Source organism: Aedes aegypti, chromosome 1, assembly GCF_002204515.2.
Source record: "Aedes aegypti strain LVP_AGWG chromosome 1, AaegL5.0 Primary Assembly, whole genome shotgun sequence".
NCBI lineage: Eukaryota > Metazoa > Arthropoda > Insecta > Diptera > Culicidae > Aedes > Aedes aegypti.
The window spans coordinates 207,578,848-207,601,355 of NC_035107.1; the positions used below are offsets into that span (position 1 = coordinate 207,578,848).

General features: G+C 43.1%; 1 protein-coding gene across 2 annotated transcripts in view; it reads right to left on the reverse strand.

Moving 5' to 3' along the window:
* Nucleotides 1–22,508, reverse strand: part of LOC5572587 — a 362,784-nt gene that overhangs the window by 102,328 nt on the left and 237,948 nt on the right. For both annotated transcript variants that reach the window (XM_021857377.1, XM_021857376.1), the window contains exon 2: nt 11,621–11,670. In XM_021857377.1, coding sequence (XP_021713069.1) covers nt 11,621–11,670 — 50 coding nt within the window. The remainder of the gene's footprint in view (nt 1–11,620; nt 11,671–22,508) is intronic.

A 22,508-nucleotide genomic window follows, 5' to 3' on the forward strand; every position in this document is an offset into this window, starting at 1 on the left:
GTCTATTCTCTACCAAGGCGGGTCTATACCCAGGTGTAATCAGATTTTAACTTTGTGGAGAAAACCAGCGCCGAGAAAACCGACCTGCTTTACGTATACTAGATCACCTGGGTATAGACCCGCCTTGTTCTCTACGAGGTAAACTTTTTGCAGGTAAACTAGTCGTATACCTGTATAGAAAACTTTTTTGTAGCTTTTGTCTTCAATATTAGATTTCTTATAGGTTTCTTTTATCAAAAGGTTTCAACACTATTAAGAGAATTTTTCTTCAGTTACGTACAATAAAAAAATATGACACTATCAAGACTTTAGATCACAACACTGGATCGCGTCTAACTTTCTAATAGATGCTATAATAGTTATGAATAATTCAACAAAATATCATGAAAACAACTTGTTAACTTCATGTGGTACCCTTAACAAAAAATTCAGCAACAAACTGCGGTCCTAAAAAAAATAACAATGAAAAAAAAAAAATTTTTTTTCACTAAGTGTCAAATTTGTGAAATATTTGAAATGTCATAACTTTTTTGTTTATTGGCTTACCATCACCAAATTATTATGGTAGATAGCTAATATAATGGACCGTGTTCCCTCAAAAAATTACGTTGGTATTCCGATAGGGTTTTGAGATATTTGAGTTTTTGTGACAAAAATGATGTTTTTTAATGCAAAAAAAATTTTTTTTTACTGTGTGTATTTTTTTTTGGAATCTTTATTTAGTTGTCTAACTTTGTTTCTTTAGTTGTCTAACAATCGAACGAACCGTTTTTGCTGTGCAGCTTTTTGAATATTTTTGAACCATTTTCACATACACCCTTTTGAAAAGTTAGTCGTGACTCAACTTGAAGATTCAATATCGGAAAATGACGATTTAGATGGAACTGAAAAACTGTGCAAAGTTTCAGATATTTTTGAAATGGTCGATCAGAATCGACTTGCATGCCTCCGTGGAATCCCTCATACAACGCTCAATGGTACAGTCGAAATTCTTCTTCTTCTTCTTCTTGGCGTTACGTCCCCACTGGGACAGAGCCTGCATCTCAACTTCTTATGAGCACTTCCACAGTTATTAACTGAGAGCTTCCTTTGCCAAAGTTGCCATTTTCGCATTCGTATATCGTGTGGTATGTACGATGATACTCTATGCCCAGTGAAGTCAAGGAAATTCCCATTATGTAAAGACTTCTTGACTCGATGCGGCTAAATGCTTGGTGACACTAACCGCACGGCCACGAAGCCCACAACCAATTTGTATGATTTTTTTCAGTGTAGCTCCTTATTACATTTTTCGATAAGTTGACGCGAAACAAAATGGCCGCCAAGACATTTTATATGGAAAATGTCAGTCCCACAAGGATACATACCTGTATATCTTTAAAACAGATCACCAATCATCAATATCGATACGAGTTTTTGAACTAGAAGCGTTTTTTGAGAACTTATGAAAAAATTGTGCAAAAATACCGAGAAACACAAAAGTTATAGCGATTTGAGCCTTCTTCTTGCGGTAACAAAAATGAGGCTGCCGGTAGAGGGGTTATTTTGGATTGGATTTGGATTTTTTATTCAGGAATTTTCTACCGTAGTATTTTGGTTTAAATCTAGGATCATTACAGAGTTGGTACTAGCCAGAGTTTATCATGGAGAACATTTAAAGATAAAAGCATCAAAATCAAAATCACACAACATTACATGAGGATAATTGAGGGACTATCACACATGGTTTACATTTAAAATTCAGATCGCACAGAAACCCAGGAGCAGCAAACAGCAAACTTACATATAGTGGGGTAACCAAAGCAATCATTAAATCCGGTTGCCTAAAGCTTAAATCTTGAAATATAATCCAGCGTCTATGACGAAGGATATCAACGATGCTATTTTTTTGTCCACGACTAGTCATAACATAAGAACATAAGTTTCATTGTCATGAATAAAACAAAGTGGGGCCAAGTAGGATTTTTTGCTGGAATAATTTTGGGATCGGAAAAAACAGTTATATCAGTATGTGATTTAAAATGGGATATATGTCATTTAATCTGCTCTCCTATTTAGAGAATAAACAGATTTAGAAAAAATAACTATATGAACTTCTGAAAACTCAGACGTATTTCATTTATTTGCATTGTATAATATGGCTTTTATTAAACACAATACTATTTCTCTAATAAAAATAGAAGGATAGATAGATAGGTACATATGGGACAAATTATCTTGAATTCCGTTTGAATGTTTATTAGATCATCAGTTTAAAGATGACTTCTTCAAAAAACTTTGTCAGCATGCAAAATGTTTCTGAAATACATTTGAAAAATATAAATTCATGACAAGTTTATCAAATATAAGCACTTTTTTTCATCAAATTTTCAAATCGCCACAACAAAAAAGCCTCATGGGGCCCCACTTTTCTTTCTTCGTGGCAATGAAACTAATGTTCTTGACTAGTCGTGGACAAAAAATTAGCTGCCACATCATAAGTAATCCTGGATTGTGTAAAACACTATTTTTCGACTGTTTTTACTAAAAATATAATTAAATCTGAAAATTTTGCTAGTGTATGAAGTAAATTTACTTTGTAATAGTTAAGCTTCGAAGACTTGATGACAACATATTTTTAAACAATTTTTTTGTACGAAACACCAAAATACCGCTATTTACTTAATTAAGGGTTGCATCCGGTACTTTTGGATGACAACATGGTAAAACTTACCGAAGCAGCCCATTTGGCCACATAGCTGCCTGTGCTTTTCTGCGTGTGGCTACAATTGTCGGTCCAGATACGCATAGACGAAAATTTACACTCCTGTTGTCAGATCTTCAAATACGCCGTTCATCATGACCAAAAATAGAGTTACCGATATGACGGATTCCTGTGGTATGCCGGTTTCTTCATTGAAGGTGATGGACTTGGCATTCCCTATAACCACCCTAAAGGATCGGTTGGTGAGGAAGTTCTTTATGAAGTGCAGGATGTGGCCGGTTATGCCCCAGCTGATTTGCCTTTTTAGATTTTTTTTGTCAGCGGGTCGGCGGTTTTGCCATTACTTCGGCTCATAGCATGTTGTAGTTCTCCTGCTAAAAAAGGTAGTTTGATGGGGAGCTATGAGCTGTTCGCAGGCATAATCAAATTTACTATGTCGCCGACTGTATGGCTGAATCGTCGGACGAATTCCGGGTCGTAGCTATCGGCAGCGAGGTTGCCAAACTATTTGCCTAGGCCGTTTGCAATAACGGTCGGATCCGCTATGATAACGAGAGCAGGCGGGGTGACGAATAGTTTGCCGCTAAGAGCGTTGACCTTGGTCCATAGTTCAGTTGTTGTTTGAGAAGTATAGATGCTGTGGAGTAAGTCCTCCCAACAAGGTCGTTTAGCATCACGAATGGTTTGCTGGCATTCGTTGCGCTGAAATCGATATCTGCCCAAAGTAGCTGCTCAGTTTGGATGATTGAGCTCTAATCTCTCGACAGCTCGGAGGGGCTTTCTGCGTGATTCGATCATTTTCTTGTTCTCCGGGGACCACCAATGGAGTGCTTTTTGGCCTGGTGTGTTGCTAGTTTTCGAAATTGATACGCTTGCCGCTTGATGGTTACGGATAGATGCGCAGATGTTGTTATAGGCGGCCCAATCTGCTTGGTCATATAACCAACGGGGTTGTCTGGTTGTGGCAGGAGCCTAGTGGGTGGTATCGGAGTACGAATCTGCCAGAACATCGCCAGTGAATTCCCCGAGAAGTGAACCCATCATTGTTGAAGATGATTCAACGGTGGACAAAAATGGTGAAACAAGTACTACGATCTGGTCATTGGCTGCTGGACAAGACAGAGCTCCATATATGACAGGACCGGAAGTTGATTCTTCCGAGTGCGGAGATGTCCCGACGATGTGAAAAAAGGAGTTGCGAGGGGCGATAATTGTTTTATAATGTTATTTTATCTGGAACGGTTGTTGGGGTTGGGTGCTTGGGCGGTTGCTTGCTCGTATGTGACTTCATTTCCCATGTAGTTCTTCGGAGTAGCGGGTAGAGCCCGACGTGTCTCGACTGCTAGCAAGCCTTGAGTTCTCACGTAGTTCAGGGTAGTGGGCGTGTCTGCCAGACTTCCCTCATTCAGATCTCCCTCCGGCGCCGAAAGGTAGTCCGCCAGTCCCGATGTGGGAGACGTCCGCACGGACGGGCCTCCGGTTAGCTGGGCAGCGATAGTTTTCCTGGAGCTCTTCATCCGCACTATTTCCAAGTTGCCAAAGTCGGCCCAGCGATTCCGGCTGGGGTAAAACTTCCGGTACGCAGGTACCCTGACTATCAAGGAAGATGGACAGACCGTATCGGTTGGCTGGTGCGGCGGTCGATCCGGCGTTTCCGGTTGGAACAAGGCTTCCAGTTCACCGGCGCCCCGACGACCTGAAGCTTTGTGTTCTGCGTTGCGCTCTTGGTTGAGAAATGCGTAGCGGGAAGGCGAGGTATGGTCGGTTATAATGTTTAATTGGGGTTGCGGTGAGAAAAGGAGATAGGGTTGATGGTCTTATCGACATTTAGAAATGGCCCCCGGGTTGTCCGAGGAGCTTTTGCGCTTGGTTTTATTGTATGTTGCTGGGAGAGAGTTTCAGTGCGGGATAGCGTGCTTATTCCGTGTCATAGTCGGATCAGTATTTTTTCTAGCGGTTCCAAGAAAAGTAGTTTTGAGACGGGTGGGTTTTGCTGTACTAAGCGAAGACAATATTTTATCCATGCGAGAGAAAAATTCCTCGTTTATACTGAGTTCCGCAGGAGGACCGTCGGAGTAAGAAAAAACGCTTTCCAACTTGTTGGATTGTTGGCTCGGTTTTACTTGGTTGATTGGTGGCACGGATTTTGCTGATTCATTTATTTAGTTAACATCTACACAGATAACACTGAATCAACAATTTCACGCCACAATACTCGGTTCGTGGCCGCATCTCTCCATCCTCGGTTCTGCCCCACGCTCGCCAAATCGATACGCACTTGATCCGCCCACCTAGCTCGCTGCGCTCCACGCCTTCTTGTACCAACCGGATCCGAAGCGAACACCATCTTTGCAGGGTTGCTGTCCGGCATTCTTGCAACATGCCCTGCCCATCGTATCCTTCCAGCTTTGGCCACCTTCTGGATACTGGGTTCGCCGTAAAGTTGGGCGAGCTCGTGGTTCATCCTTCGCCGCCACACACCGTTTTCCTGCACACCGCCAAAGATCGACCTAAGAACCCGACGTTCGAAGACTCCAAGTGCTTGCAGGTCCTCCTCGAGCATCGTCCACGTTTCATGCCCGTAGAGGACTACCGGCCTTATGAGCGTTTTGTACATGGTACATTTGGTGCGGGCGTGAATCTTTTTTGACCGCAGCCTCTTCTGGAGGCCATAGTAGGCCCGACTTCCACTGATGATGCGCCTCCGTATTTCACGGCAAACGTTATTGTCAGCCGTCAGCAAGAATCCAAGGTAGACGAACTCGTTGACCACCTCGAACGTATCCCCGTCTATCGTAACACTGCTACCTAGGCGAGCCCTGCCGCGCTCGGCCCCGCCAAGCTAGCATGTACTTTGTCTTGGCCGCATTCACCACCAGTCCAACTTTTGCTGCCTCGCGTTTCAGGCGGGTGTAAAGGTCTGCCACCTTTTCAAATGTTCGGCCGACGATGTCATTTCATCCGCGAAGCAAACAAATTGACTGGATCTCGTAAAAATCGTACCCCGGCTGTTAAGCCCGGCTCTCCGCATAACACCTTCTAGCGCAATATTGAACAACAGGCACGAAAGTCCATCACCTTGTCGTAGTCCCCGGTGGGATCCAAACGAACTGGAGTGCTCGCCTGAAACCTTCACACAATTTTGCACACCTTCCATCGTCGCTCTTATCAGTCTCGTGAGCTTCCCGGGAAAGCTGTTCTCGTCCATGATTTTCCATAGCTCTACGCGGTCGATACTGTCGTATGCCGCCTTGAAATCGATGAAAAGGTGATGCGTTGGGACCTGGTATTCACGACATTTTTGGAGGATTTACCGTACAGTAAAGATCTGGTCCGTTGTCGATCGGCCGTCAACGAAGCCGGCTTGATAACTTCCCACGAACTCGTTTACTACGGGTGACAAACGACGGAAGATGATCTGGGATAATACTTTGTAGGCCGCATTTAGAATGGTGATCGCTCGAAAGTTCTCACAGTCTAACTTGTCGCCTTTCTTGTAGATGGAGCAGATTACCCCTTCCTTCCACTCCTCCGGTAGCTGTTCTGTTTCCCAGATTGTGCCTATCAGCCGGTGCAGACAAATGGCCAGCCTTTCCGGACCCATCTTTATGAGTTCAGCTCCGATACCATCCTTACCAGCAGCTTTATTGTTCTTGAGCTGGTGAATGGCATCCTTAACCTCCCTCAAAGTGGGGGCTGACACCAACCCCCTAGATTTCCGGAGGACCATTCCCCCTAAATGTTCGGAGGACCATAGTGCGCAGTTTAGATTAGAGTCCTTCTCTGGCACTCGAACGATGATCAGCCGCCTCTGACATGGGGAACAGACGCTGTTGTGAGCCGCTCCTAACATGGAGTACAGACGCTCAAGGTTTGCAGAAGCAAAAGCAAAAGCAAACCCCCCTTCCCTGTCAGCATACGACCAAAGTTCCCACCGGGAGTTGGTTACCCGATCTTCCCCAAGGTTACTCGTACCCCGGCCAGTACCGCGAGGAGGTAGGGATAGGAGTTGCTGGGCAAGAGGCTAAGGACCGCACAAAGGGGTATATTTTATTCCTTCAGGTACGCGAGGTACCAATGGTACGCCATGCCCAGCCATTTACCAACCATTTTGCTGATATAGAGGTGATAGTTAGTGTTACGGAGGTTGGCTTAGAAGTGGTTGATGAAGCGGAGAAGCGGTTGATGAAGTCAGCATGCATGACAGTCTTGAGACAGACGGATATAAGGTCAGTTTGCAGTTGGATTTGTCTTGCTTGGCTGGCGACAATTGTTTTGAGACGTTCAATTTCGTGATTAATGACCGCCGGGTGGCTATTCCAGTTGCAACGGCTGCGCAAAGTTCGGCAATTTCGGCATCCTTTGAAGCCAGAACACCTATTAGCTGATCGATCCTTTCGTTCGTCATCCGCAGGGAATCGTTGGGAGAGGCCCTACAATATTAGCGAGAGATTTTCCACCACGGCTTTGTTTTACGATTCGGTGGGCTGCTGACGAGATTCCATGGTCAACCTTTACTCGCTGAACGGTGTTCTCAAACTGCCACAACGGGTAAGAACGGCTGGAGAACCTGTGATCATTGCTCTCGCAAATTTTGCAATACTGTCCAGTTTTGCATTCCTTGTTCTCGGAAATCGGATGATTCCCGGAACAAGCCCCACATGTGGCCGATTCAACCTGGAAGCGTAGCTTTGTATGTCCAAACAGCCAGCAGTTTAAGCACTGCATTGGGATTATATAATAGGGGCGTGTCCGATCCCGAATGTAACCGAATTCAATTCTCGTGATTGGCCATTTTTCTTGGTGATTCTCCGGACTTCATTTACTCCTTGTTGCTTCAACTCTTCAAGAAGTTCATTATCGGGCATGTTGATGACATCCCTGCAACTAAAAACACACCTAATCGAATTGAGGGTTGGATGTTCCGTGATTGTGATAGCTGTTCCGTCCAAGGTATCTAGAAGGGAGGTACTTCAATATGTCAGAATGTTGAATTCGCCATTTTGAAATACCAGGTGACAGCTGGCGAGTTTGTTTTGGTTTGAAGGTGCCTACTCAAGACGTACCTCCAAACATTTTTCACACAGCCACACTCCGTCTCGTTTCGTTAGGCTTTTAATTTCACTAGTCATACAATAAATGTAGCTTCTTAGTAGTTTTTTATCACTTTAATGAATAAAACACTTTAATTTTACATCCTCTAAAACACACGAAGAAGGTAAACGTTATTCAGAAATGCGGGAGAAAATTTCCACTTACCGATAGGATTTGTTTTCTGTGGTAAACAATCCCTAACATTCCCATAGAAACGATACATAAAAACAAACTCGCCAGCTCGCCAGCTGTCCCTTTCACCTCCCCTCTAGCTTACCTCACTTCGCACCCACTGACTGCTTAGATCACTGAACCTCCTTTCAATCAATCTTGGTTCCGTCATTCCACTTTTTCATGGTGAGCAGCTGGTCGAATTGCCGCTTGCTTGGTTCGTTAAGAGCGTAGGTTGCCTTGGGCTTCTTCGATTTTACCGCCGTCAAACTTTTCTACTGACCGCTTAATTTGAAATGGTATGTCCGGAAGTGGTCCGTTGACTACGGAAATCCTGAATGCCAGCACTTGTATTAAACAATATTTTTAATGTACCCTTTCGAAAAGTTATTTTTTTTTTCAATTTTTCCAGATTTTCTTTTGATTTTTTTTCTTCTGATGAGCAAGGTCCAACATAACAAGGTATAACACAACAGGTGAAATTTCGAACAAATCTGAAGGCTATTCTACTGGTCTTGCTCTTCATAGAAAAAGCAGTCGACAGTGCTTGGCATGAAGGCTTGATTGCAAAATTGAAAAAAAAAATCTTCCAACATACCGTTTTGATTCATATTACGGACAGCTTCAAATTCCGGACACTCTACTTTGTATGGGAAATATTTCCCACGAAATGTTTCAATATTTGCCATTAAAAAGTTCTCACTTTGGAGGCTCTTTTCAATAAGCTTTTTCCATAAATATCTATGCAAATTTATTATACCCAACTGCCTTAGACGTCTCTTTAGTGGTTTGACGATTTCAATTTATGATTTCACTGTTCTATAAATGATTATCATGAGCTGTCCGGGATTCGAATCAAAGTGTCCGGAATATGAGGCAAAAGTGAGGAAGCGTCCGGAATAAGAATCATGAAAAGGCCACACATCTCGACTTATTTAAAACTAGTCAAGTTGCGGAAGCGTATTATTTACTCACCATTATAAAGAGTAGGGTTTTCGACGTTGGATAACGCTGAGGAATCACACATAATGATTTATTTTGTATGCTCTATGCTGAGTTGTACTTCACTGAGGCCTTAAGTGTCCGTAATATGAATCAAAATGGTACATTGTTAGAATAACCCGAAATTATCTGTCAAATCGTACATTTCAGGTGAAATATCAGAACTCCAAGTCTGAAAGACTTCCTGTAAGAGCTGGTGTTCCGCAAGGCAGCATTTTGGGGCCAATATTATACAATGTTTTTACATCTGACTTAGCCAAGTTTCGTCAGGGATGTCAAAAATATGTGTTTGCGAATAACACAGGCCTCTACACCAAATGACGAAGCCTGCGTGTCATCTGTAGTAGATTGCACCAAGTTTGGATATTTTTTACTTCATACTTCTTCATACATACTAAAATGGAAGATCTCTCCTAATGCTTCCGAAACTCAACTAATCTTCTTCTTTCTGGCGTTACGTCCCAACTGGGACAGAGCCTGCTTCTCAGCTTAGTGTTCTTATGAGCACTTCCACAGTTATTAACTGAGAGCTTTCTATGCCAATTGACCATTTTTGCATGTGTATATCGTGTGGCAGGTACGAAGATACTCTATGCCCTGGGAAGTCGAGAAAATTTCCAACCCGAAAAGATCCTCGACCGGTGGGATTCGAACCCACGACCCTCAGCTTGGTCTTGCTGAATAACTGCGCGTTTACCGCTACGGCTATCTGGGCCCCAACTCAACTAATAATAGTCCCAAATAAACCGTAAAATCTCAATTTGAAACCCTCAATCAGACATATTGTCACGATGAGAGGGGTTCCAATTAATTGGTTAGATGAAGTTAAGTAACTAGAGTTTATGCTAGATAAAAATTAAACATTCAAAAATCACATTCAGGGCATTCAAGCCAAATGTAACAACTATATAAAATGTCTGTATTCACTTATTAACCATTCGGTCGTCGCGCGAATTTTTGTAACGCGAGTAGTCGCGCGTTGTACTTTGTACAACACCCTTGGTTTTGCGAATATCCCCAAAGTCTGACCACTTAGAAAGATGACGTCTTCGGCAAAGTTGTTCAGTTGCTCAAGGGCTATCATTATTTTAGTCAAGAAATTCGGGATTTTGCCACTAGGCGGCGCTAGTGAGCATGAAACTTTTGTTTCGCAGATCTCAGGATCCTGACCACTTAGAAAGATGGCGTCTTCGGCAAAGTTGCTCGGTAACTTATGGACTATCATTGTTTGAGATATTTGATTCAAAATTTGTCCAACAGACGGCGCTAATGAGCATAAAACATTTGTTTCGCAAATATCTCAGGAGCCTGATCACTTAGAAAGATGGCTTCTTCGGCAGAGTTATTTATTTGTTTAATCCTTAAAGTTCGAGATTTTGTAAAATAATGATAGTTCCTGAGCTTCTGAACAACTTTGCTGAAGTTGCCTGTCTAAAAAGTCAAGATCCTGCAGTATCCGCAAAACAAAAATTGTATGCTCACTAGCACCGCCTGGTAATAAAATATCCTATTTCTTGGCTCAAATAATGATAGTCCTTGAGCTACTGAACTACTTTGCCGAAGACACTATCTTTCTAAGTGGTCAGGCTCCTGAAATATCTGCAAACAAAAGTTTCATGTACACTAGCGCCACCTAGTGGCAAAATTTTGAATCAACTATCTCGAACAATGACAGTCCTTAACTTACTTAACAACTTTGCCGAAGACGCCATCCTTCTAAATGATCAGAATCCTGAAATATTTGCAAAACAAAAGTAAAACTTCCATGCCCACTAGTGCCACCTAGCGGTCAAATTCCTAATTAAATGAGGTACCATCAGATAGCGCTCTACCTCCAGAACAACTTTACTAAAGACCCCAAGTTTCTATATTATCTGGATTTTTAGATATATTGATTTAAAACTGTGGTTTACTCGTACCGTATATAGTGCGTGTATTATTATGCGACTTTCATGTACATTTGTTGATTTTACCGCATTATAAAGGGTCATACTGTAAATAAAAACTGCCGAGTATTGTTCTTAAGAAGATTCTTGAAGAATACATTTTGGTTTGGTGTCGATAGATATCTCAGTTGCAAAATGATAGCATATAAATCACAACTGTTGTACAAAGTACAACAGCGCGACAGCCCGAAGGTTAACAGAAGATCGAAACTTTGTCTTAAGAACAAGCTTTTGATCTTCAAACAAATTTTCCGGCCAGCCATGTTGTATGCTGTATCAATATGGACTTGTATTGTATTACCAACAAGAAAGGTCTGCAAAGGATATATAATAAAATTTTTTGGCTCAGGGTTTTTACATCGTTTTTTGAATAAAAACAAAAACACGCAAAAATTAACCGTGTAAAAAACGCTTAAATGAAAAAAAAAAACAATTTTAGTGACTCTATAGAAATATTAATTACTTGTCAAATTGTTCTTACCGTTATCATTTTGAACTAATTAGTACTTGACCAAGTCATTTTTGAGTATTATAGAATCATTTGAGATTTATTCATTACGAAAATTCAAAATATTTGGTTCGCCCAAAACTGTTTTTCCAGTTAATTTAAGTGCTACTTTTTACAATAATATAATTCAATGCTACGCCCACTAGTAATTTATGGACGACACCCAAAAGCTGGTCTGCTTTGGAACCTGCTCACCTTATTGCCACTGTGCCTCGTTTCCGCGAAGCTTGTGCTGGAATCGTCACCTGCAATGGGGGAAAAAAGTAAGCCGTTAGCACTCTTCATGATTTCAATAAACTGTAGTAAGAAATGTTCCATATCCCTCCATTCATGTCACCAAAAGCATAGTCTCACTCACTGCTACCTTGCGAAACGACACTTTGCTCTGATTACAAAAGTGACTATTTTCTTTGGTTTACACACTTCATGCTCTGTCGGATGCTGCAATCGGTGAACCGAAAAGACACGACACAGTAGAGTAAAGTGGGGCAAACCCAATTTTGGATAAATTTTCGAACAAGATTAAGTGTGTATTTCTATTCAAACATCATTTTATAGCTGGTATGAAGTATGTTACAAACATGTTAATATTTCGTGTTTTACTTTGGCGAGTACACTTTTAAAATTGTTAAGGTGAAACTCCGTAGGTAAAAATGGATAAACAGTTTGACAAAAGCTTGTTCAGAAAAATTGTTGCCAATCGATTTAAGGTCCACTGTGTGGTACCTTCTTATTGCTTTCTTCTTAACTGCTAAGGTTTTCTGATGATGATGATTCCACTTAGGTCTAAATTTTGCCCCATTGTACTCTACGTACAATCCCGGTGTTTTAGCCGACGACCACAAACAGCAACCCACTCGAGTACAAAACTTGAGTTCTCAACCCTCTATACTTTACACGGTTTTATGCTTTTTCGCTTTCTCTTGCATGAATGCGAGGGATAGGAAACCGACCGCAATTGTTGCGTTATTGTTGCTGTTATTCTTATTTTTTGAAGCAAACGGAAGGTGCGCACTCTGTCGTCGTCGCTGTCACCACTCAAGGAAACTAACGAGACACGTCAAGACGTCAAGACGCGCCAAGGACAAGAGCTGTCCCCTTGACAACGTTGCTGGCAATTCCGATGATTGTATGTCAACAAAAGTGTCTCTGAAGAGGGGAGCTCGTGAAAATAATAATATTGTCAAGCCAGCGGCCGCAATATCTCAATGTTGAGAAGTGTTTGAAAGACCCACTAAAATTAATAATCCGTAGTAGACTGGCTCTCACTGCACAGAGTTTTGATAAGCCAAAATCGTAAACTAAGTTCAGTTACAATTTTCTTTATTTTTCCAAACATTTCATTCTTTTTTATATTTAGTTGTTTTGTGTTAGGTTTACAATCATCCTAAAATGGTAAAACATAATTAGGCTTTTATTATTATTTCTTAAACAGCATATTACATTTCTATTGCCGTAGCAGTTCAGAATTTTGACAGGTGAGTTGATATCACCTGCTTATAAGAGACAAAAAAAAAACGCCCCCAATTTACTTTTTTATAACAATTACTTGGATTGCAGAAAATCCAAGCAAATCATTTATTCCATTTTCGGTCTCTTCAGGTGATTTATAGTCACTTGAGAGACCTTTCAAGACGACTTTGAACAAACGTTCAGTTTTGTCGTCATAAGTAAAACATGTGTGCTTCTTCCCTTCATGATGTTTGAGAAGAAGTTCGCGATCTTTAAGAGTTTCCGGCAAAACGCGACAGTCTCCTTTTTTGCGATTTGGAAGGAAACCTTGATTCCCCTAATGGAGTTCAAGATCTCCTGCCTAAATCCCCAATTTCGGAACAACTGACCACGATAGGCGGCACTCTTTGCTTCCTCACTTGAATCAAAGAGCCTGGGCTAGAGACTGCTTCGAGTTGGTGTTCGGAAAATTTGTCTAGAACATCGAACTGATTGCTCATTTCGATACAATTAGTCATTTCACCCTTGGAAGAAAGTTCGCATTCCGGGGAAACGTCCTTTCTTCCATTCTTGCCACGTGTAGTGACAGTTTTAAAACCCACTTTTTTGGAAGGAAGTAGTGGATTCAGAAATTCACCCTTCCTTTTGTTTGTTGTTGATACTATGTTTAATAAATAGACGAAAGAAGACGTGACATTCGAGAGGTTTTTTTCCCAAGACGCTAGCTTTCGCCAACGGGTCCAACGAAAACTCGAAAGCACGGGTCCAAACAAGGATCGTAACGGGATCAATAGTAGAAAAAATAGTACTGAAAAGTACTGTTTTAGTAGCAGCTGATAACGGCAACTGGGTGGCGGATAGAACGCGAACGGCTGCGATACAAGTTATGGGCAGATTACTTATTCAGGAAGTGGTAGACAATTCAAGTGAAGGCTTCGTCATCGCCAAAATCAACGGTGTTGATGTATGCAGTTTTTATGCACTTCTGAGGTGGACAGTGGAGCAGTTTAGCTAAGACGGTAAAACAGCTAACTGACATGTTGATCGGAAGGAAGCTGATACTCATTGCAGGAGACATCAATACCTGGCCTGTGGTGTGGGGCAGCAGAGCGACCAACGCAAGAGGTTCCGTTTGCACATTTCGGAAGGAACGGAAGGGAATCCATCATTGACGCTACGTTTTGCAGTCCCGCACTGTTGGCGGATATGAACTGGAGAGTTTGTAAGGGATACACTCATAGCGACCATCTAGCGATTCGCTATCGCATCTGTCAATGGAACCCTGCGCTAACAATGGGAAGAATAGCTAGCGAGCGGAAGTGGAAGACGAAAGTCTTTAACAAGGAATTATTCGTTGAGGCACTTCGTCAAGACGGCGATAATGAGGATCTCCACGCCACCGAGCTTACACAAAGGATTGTAACGACTTGTGAACTATGCCGCACAAATTGCAGCCGAGGAACAAACGACTAGCTTACTGCTTTGCGCCGCTTGTCTTAGAGCCAGTGCCGTAAACGGTGAACAGTCTGTTCATTTTTAAGGCACTCTGTGCTTGTGGCCACTACTGTGCCGGAATCAGGTGATCTGTAGCTTCTTTACCGATACAGATCTATTTTTAACTTATCTATATTTACATCAACTTTCACTCTCTCCTACTCTTTTACTCTCACACCGAGCAGGTAGGAGAGAGCTCTGTTGTTAGTGAGGCTAGCTGCCTGCGAAGAGGGTCAGTTTGTCTCAGTCACCATCTGATACTGACGGAAGATGGATGTGCTCCCCAAAGCACGGTCCGTGAGGCGTCTTCTGGTGGCTGGACGGGTTTTTTTGGAGGGGCTGGGAATCGAACCCATGACCTTCCGCTTATGAAGCGAAAGCGTAACCTCAAGGCTACAGACCCCCCTTAAGAGTCTGTTCATGCACAATAGAAAAATGCTACCGCATCGGTGGTTCCTTTTGTGCGATTGTGTTCTTGCTTTCTTTGCTCACGATCGCCCGAACACATATACTGTAGAGGGCATCGCATCATTTTATTTTGACATACACTCACGCATCCGATTCCCTGTGATATTTTTACAATATCACCATATATCGTTCGATTTTCTTAAGGCGAAGTAGGCCGTCATTGAAATTTGTACGCGTCGTTGATGATTGTTGCTAATCCATCTCACGATTTCGAATTAAAGAAAATCAGTTGGTTTTACACTGACACAGCTGAACAAGTATCAGCATAATTTATGCATTAAAACGCGTACAGTGATACTTTTTCAAGTCAATATAAACTATCAAGACTGAGTTTTATCACTTTGAAATGTAAGCTGAAAAGTCATCATTGTTGTCAAAATGAATGACGGGCTACTTAGCCTTAATACTGTCGTACATTAGTTTGTAATCTATCTATTATAATCATAATCCATCGAATTATTTACAAAAATAGCTATGAACGGAAAAAAGAACGGCTGTGAGCAGACTCTGCTCATCCAGCAATCACGCTCTTTTTACATTTGTTATGTTCTGGTTCTCCAATGCAATAATCTGTGAGCAAATCGGTCGCTGTTGGTTCGTGAGTAGTATATGAGCGTGGATCCTGCTTAATATCGGTTCATTTTGCGTAAACGGCATGATGCTTTCCACCACTGCTTAGAGCTAAAAGGCGGGCTTAGAGAGCAGTGCGTATATAATGATATCGTCAGATGCTGTATACGTTATAGACGGTATGATCCCCATCTGCATCAATTTGTCGGAGGATATCTAGTGCTACCAACGAAGAGACGTCATAAACGTACGGAAGATGACCAGAGTCGGATCTTTGGCGACGTGGCAGCACGAGTGGGACTGCTCGGCGAAAGAAAGATGGACCCACCGGCTCATCCCAAATCTGTCGACTTGGATGAATAGGAAGCAGGTAGAAGTGTGCTTCTACCTGACACATCAGGTCACTATCAGGTCATGGATGTTTCAGAAAATATTTCCATAGATTCGGGCACGCAGAGCCATCACACTGCCCAGACTGCCCAGAGTTAGTTGTAGTTTTTGACTGCCCTAGATACGCGGAAGTGCGGAACTAAGTGCTCGGAAGCAGCGACGGAGTAAAACCCGACAGCATCGTACAGAAAATGTGTTAACACGTATGTACGTGGCACGTGATGAACAGAGCGATAGCGCATATCATGTCGTCGTTGCAACAGCAATGGTGAGAAGACCAGAGGGCGTCGGAATGCAATCGGAGCAAGGGGTGACCCATTTCGCATAAAGACGTTTCGCATAAGGATGTTTCGCATACGGACGTTTGGCATAATGGACGATTGGCATAAAGCAGTTTCATATAAGAACAGGTAGCATTTTAAAGAAGGCATATAATTCTCTTTATGCCAAACGTCCATTATGCGAAACGTCCACCCATAAAATTATGCGAAACGTCCTTATGCGAAACGTCTTTATGCGAAACGTCCCTCCCCCATCGGAGCAGGATAGATCCTCCGTCGGAGACTAGGCCGAGCGTCACGTAGTATCGGTGATAGATAGTCGGAGCACCTGCGAACCGGAAGCCTTCCTCCACTGGAATCACAGGACTGATCTCGGCACCATACCGACCATCATCGAGTCGGAGTAGGCTAGGTCCTCCGCTGTGGATTAGCTGAGTAGATCGCGCACTTGCACCGGCGATTGGTAGTCGGGGTGCCTGTGTACCGGAAGTGCCCCTCCACTGGAATCGCAGGACCGACTTCGGCATCTTCCCGGCCAGCTTCGGAATAGGTTAAGTCCAATGTTGGGGGCTAACTGAATAGATCGCGTAGTTGAACCGGCAAATGGTCGTTGGGGCGCCTGCGTAGCGGAAGTTTCCCTCCGGAATCGCAGGAACGACCTCGGCACCTACCCGGATTGCATCGGTTCGCGAGATCTTCCGCCGTCAGGGGAATCTTCGTCGAAGTATGATAGATCCACTGTACAGTTGTAATAATCACCAGAAATCTGATCGGTTGACCCCTTGATCATCGCTGTGGAACCTATTTCATGACCACAGTATATCAGATCATGGGAACCCAATACTACGTTCGATCTCTAATACAGTGGCCAATGTGTACGAAACGTGTAGGAAGAGAAGAAAAAATGCACTTTTGAAGAGGTCAAGGGACGGAGAAATAGAATTTAAGTTAGTCATAAGATGCCAATCGCTTAGAGCAGTGAACGGTCATGGGACCAAAATTGTAACTAGAATTAGTGTAATAAATGTTGAATGTTAGTGTAAAATAAATTGAATGTTTAACGTGTAATAAAGTGTTATGTAATTGTAAATAAAGTGTGTATGGAATAAAGTGTATAGTGTCTTCAATAAAAACTTTGGAACCTTGACTCACCCGAGCAAACAAGACAGCCCAATACTTGGCCTAATTCCGAGGAAGGAGCCTCCCGAATCGCCTGAAATCCACCCAAGGTAAAGGAACCAGTAACCAGTACAACATTTGGTCCTTCCAACCGGATGACTGAAGGAAGGTCGTCCAAAAATCACCGGTTTGCCTTTTGATCCACCAAGGATAACCGCCATTGGAGGCACAGTTGGGATCGCCTATTCACGCCATCACAAAGCCAGTCGTCTTTTGGCTCAATATTCGCTCGATCAACCGCCATCTCGATCATCTTCGAACAATCGCCATCGTTGAAGACACCAAGGCTGCGGGCAGTAAGACACTGGAATACGTAAATAAGCACTTTAGAACTTCTTGCTGGATTCGGTACCGATTAATGGTCCCATAGGTGGGTACACATTAGTATTATGTCCAGCCGAAGCTAGGATCAACAACTATTGCTAACACTACATGCATTCCATCTATGAACACTTCGCCATTCATCACTGCACCATTCAACATTTCCACCAACACTCGAGGGAGTACTAGAATCCGATATCCATTGGAGATCTTCGAAGGCAACGTTTAACCACTGGGTAGTAAACCCTGGTTCATCCAGGTAAATATTCACGGATATATGTCCAGCCGTCTCTAGGATCTTCGGATAATCTTCACCACCAATTATTTCGATTTCATACTGCTCCAATTCGACGAGTAAACCAAAACAAACTACGGAATACGTTCATCACGATTAGCAGTATTGCACCTACCACTACTATCGATGTGAGAAAGATCGCCATCTCGTTACGTCATCATCTGCCCAATTGATCATCGATGTGAATCGATCCCTTTCGTCGTCACTATCACCATTGAGCATTACCCGGACGCGAATCCACTGCTTCATTGCATCACTGGTCATCAGCTGCAGAATTTAGTTGCACAGGTTAGTTAGAACAAACACTTTTCGCACTAATTAGTATATGGCCAGCCGATGCTGGGAATCTACGGAAACTACATGTGGTACTTTTGACTTTTCTTTGAACACTGATACGTGGTGATGTATGCGTGGGATGATCGATACCAATATTTCATTTTGTGGAACGTGTTTTCGAGGGGCCGATCGGAGCATTCTCTGCACGTTCTACGTATTGAGGAGGAACAGTAGTGATTACCGTGACTAGCCGGCACTCTGTTTTTTGGAACACCAGTACCACGAATTTGTCTCTCAGGTCAGTTTAAGACAGTATATGCCCTGCCGAGGTTTCGGACTCCGATGTATACTACATGAATGTTTTTTCTTCATGCAATCCCATGGTACTGGAAACCTATTGAACGAGATTTTCCCTATATCAATTTGAATCAACCGTCAATTTGAAGTTGTGCATACCTGTAGAGAGGAGGAGTTCATCTTTTGTGAAAGTCAGTAAGCTCTACAGTGTATGTCTTACCGAAGCAAGTAGGAAATACGGAATATTACAACTACTTTTCTTTCAACTTTCCTGGGACGAATCTTGCCGTACGATGCCGCCGAAGACAATCGCCTCAACGAAGAAGGAGCAGTCACTCCGAGTGTTACAAACTCGACTCAACTCATCATTGGCAATGTTTGGTGAGATTCTAAAATTTTCTCAATCGATGAATGAGGATACTACAGCCATTCAGGTGTCAATTAGGGTTGACAAGTTGGAAGAGTTATGGGAAACTGTTAATGAGGCTATTATTGAGGTAGAATCGCATGAAGATTACGCAGATGATGATGAAGATTGTTCTAAGGTTAGGGCAAAATTTATTTTACGGTGAAAACGTCATTGTTGGAGAAGGCCAAGGAAGTGGAAGAAGTCGCTTCGAATCAATCCCGTATTTTGGATTCATCACAATCGCAGTCCACGCTAGATCATGTCCGCCTCCCACAAATCAAACGTCAAAGCTTCAGTGGTAACATTGACGAGTGGATGAGTTTTTGGGATCTATACACATCGTTGATCCACTGGAAAACCGACCTCCCCGATGTTGAGAAGTTTCATTATCTTAAGGGATGTCTCACCGGCGAAGCAAAGGCGTTGATAGATCCACTTGCTTTTACTAGAGCAAACTATCTAGTAGCGTGGGACACATTAACGAAACGTTACAATGATAGTAAGCTCTTGAAACGTCGCCAAGTCCAAGCCCTTTTCAAGTTGCCAATGCTGACAAGGGAGTCAGCGTCGGAGCTTCAGTCCTTACTGGAAGGATTTGAAAGGATCATTCAAAACCTGGATCAACTTGTGCAGCCTCAAGATTACAAGGATCTGCTGTTACTTAACATCATAGGGTCGCGCCTTGATCCTGTCACACGACGAGGATGGGAAGAGTATTCAGCTTCAAGGGAACAGGATTCGATTAAGGACCTCACGGAATTTCTTCAAAAGCGGATTCGAGTATTGGGCTCGCTACCATCCAGGAATGCTGATCTTAAGGGAGATTCAGCAGCAATTACCAAGAAGAAGTTCTTCGGTCCACGAACAAGTCATAGCGCAGTACAAGCATCTGGTGGGCGATGCGTGGCTTGTTCAGAATCCCATCCGCTATACCAATGTTCATCCTTCCAACGTCTAACGGTGTCCGCTCGAGATAAGCTTCTTCGTAATCATTCGTTATGCCGCAACTGTTTCCGACGAGGACATCAGGCTTCTGACTGTTCTTCTCGTTTCGTTTGCCGAAATTGTAAAGCGAAGCACCATACCATGGTTTGTTTCCACTCGGACAAGGGCGATGGCGCCAAGAGTAACTCTTCATCAAATTCTACGCAAGCTGATTCGAGTAATGTGACATTGGAACGAAATGCGCACCCAACTACTTCTACCACTACAGATTCGGTTTCCTCAAATACTGCCTTTCAACGTTCTTTGTCAGTCCTGTTAGCTACGGCGGTAGTTTTGGTAGAAGACGAAACAGGTAACAGTTTCCCTGCTCGGGCTTTGCTAGATTCTGGGTCCGAATGCAATTTTATGACAGAGAATTTGTGTCAACGGTTAAAAATCCAACGAAGGCGTTCGGATATATCTGTCCTGGGGATAGGACAAGCAAATACGCGAGTCAAACATAAGGTTACAGCAACCATCAAATCAAGGGTGTCAGAATTTTCTCGGAATATGGAGTTCCTCATTTTGCCAAGGGTTACGGCAGATCTACCCACCACAAGTATCCAAACAGCTTGCTGGGAGATTCCCGGAGGCGTGGAATTAGCGGATACAGCATTTTTCAATTCCAAGGCGGTGGATATGGTTCTAGGAATCCAGTATTTCTTTGCGTTTTTCAAGACCGGCAAGAAAATTGAGTTAGGGAAAGGACTCCCATTGTTGATAGAGTCGGTATTCGGCTGGGTGGTATCCGGTTTGGTGAATGCTGATCGTCCTGGGTCAACAATTTCCTGTAACATGGCGGTTACAGATAACCTGGAAGAAATATTATCTCGCTTTTGGGCCTGCGAAGAAATCGAGTTTCCCAACAACAACTCACCGGTAGAAGCAAAGTGCGAGGAGCACTATAGCTGCACGGTTCAACGCGGTGTTGATGGCCGGTATACAGTCTCTCTTCCGAAGGATGATACGGTTCGGGCGCAGTTGGGTAAATCAAGGGATATTGCCCTTCGGCGTCTCCAAGGAATAGAACGAAGATTACTTCGAGAACCAATATTACGAGATCAGTACGAGAAATTTATGGAGGAATATTTGGAGCTAGGGCATATGCGCAGGGTGGATGTGCTCACATCGGCGAACAGGTGCTATTTACCCCACCATCCCGTTGTAAAGGAGAGTAGTACAACAACCAAAGTCAGGGTGGTATTCGACGCTTCGTGTAAGACGAGTTCGGGAGTATCGCTTAACGATGTGTTACTGGTTGGGCCAGTGATCCAAGATGATTTACGCGCCATAATTCTGCGGGCTCGAACCAAACAGATCCTCATCATGGCAGACGTGGAAAAAATGTTTCGCCAAATTTGGATAGACCAGAAGGATCTGGTTTTGCAAAACATCTTGTGGAGGAAGGATTTCAACGAACGCCGAAACGTACGAACTTTGCACGGTTACGTACGGTACGAAACCCGCTCCGTATTTAGCGACTCGAACATTACAGCAGCTGGCGGTAGATGAGCAACAACGATTTCCTATGGCAGCAAGAGCAATCCTGGAAGACGTATATATGGATGATGTTTAGACAGGTGAGGATGATACCGAAGCGGCAAAACAATTACAAGTTCAACTTGAAGAAATGATGGAAAGCGGAGGATTTCATTTGAGGAAATGGGCCTCGAATTCAGCATCAGTTCTGGAAGGAATCGCAAACGAAAATCTTGCGGTAGCGAAAGAGGATTGTGTTCAGTTAGATCCAGATCCGGCTGTGAAGACCTTAGGGTTATACTGGTTTCCCGAAACGGACGTGTTCAAATTCCAATTCAAGATTACGAAGATCGGCCCGGTCGAAAATTTGTCAAAACGGAAACTTTTGTCGATGATAGCCACTCTGTTTGACCCCCTTGGCTTGATAGGCGCAGTCATTGTCACTGCTAAAATCTTTATGCAGCGTTTGTGGTGTTGGGTCGATGAAGATGGAAAGAAGCTGGATTGGGATCGACCTGTTGACGCCAAAGAATGTGAGAAGTGGATAGAGCTACGTCAACAAATTCCAATTCTTAACGAAATCAGCATACCACAGTGTATTGTACTTCCAGGAGCAACAAATGTTCATATTCATTTCTTCTCTGACGCATCCAAGGCTGCGTATGGAGTTTGTGCTTATGTTCGTAGCACAGATAACTGCGGAAGAAGCTACGTCGCATTATTAACTTCGAAATCCAAGGTTTCCCCATTGAAAACTCAAACAATTCCGCGGCTAGAGCTTTGTGGAGCGTTATTAGCAGCACAACTGAAAGAGAAGGTATTCAACGCGCTAAAAATAGATGCAAGGGCATTCTTTTGGGTAGATTCCACCTGCGTTCTTCAATGGTTGAAGGCAATCCCGGTTACTTGGACCACCTTTGTAGCTAATCGTGTGGCGAAAATTCAGCGTTCAACGGAAAATTGTGAATGGAACCATGTTCAAGGCGTTGAAAACCCAGCGGACCTTATATCGAGGGGATTGTTACCGCAAGAAATGTTGAAAAACCAACTTTGGTGGGAAGGTCCACCGTGGCTCAAGCGGGAAAGAGAACTCTGGCCGAATCAATCTACAGGAGGTGCACCGATGAAGCAACCGAAGAAGTAGTTGAAGAAGTTCGTATATCTCGTGCACATTGTGTTACAACTGAG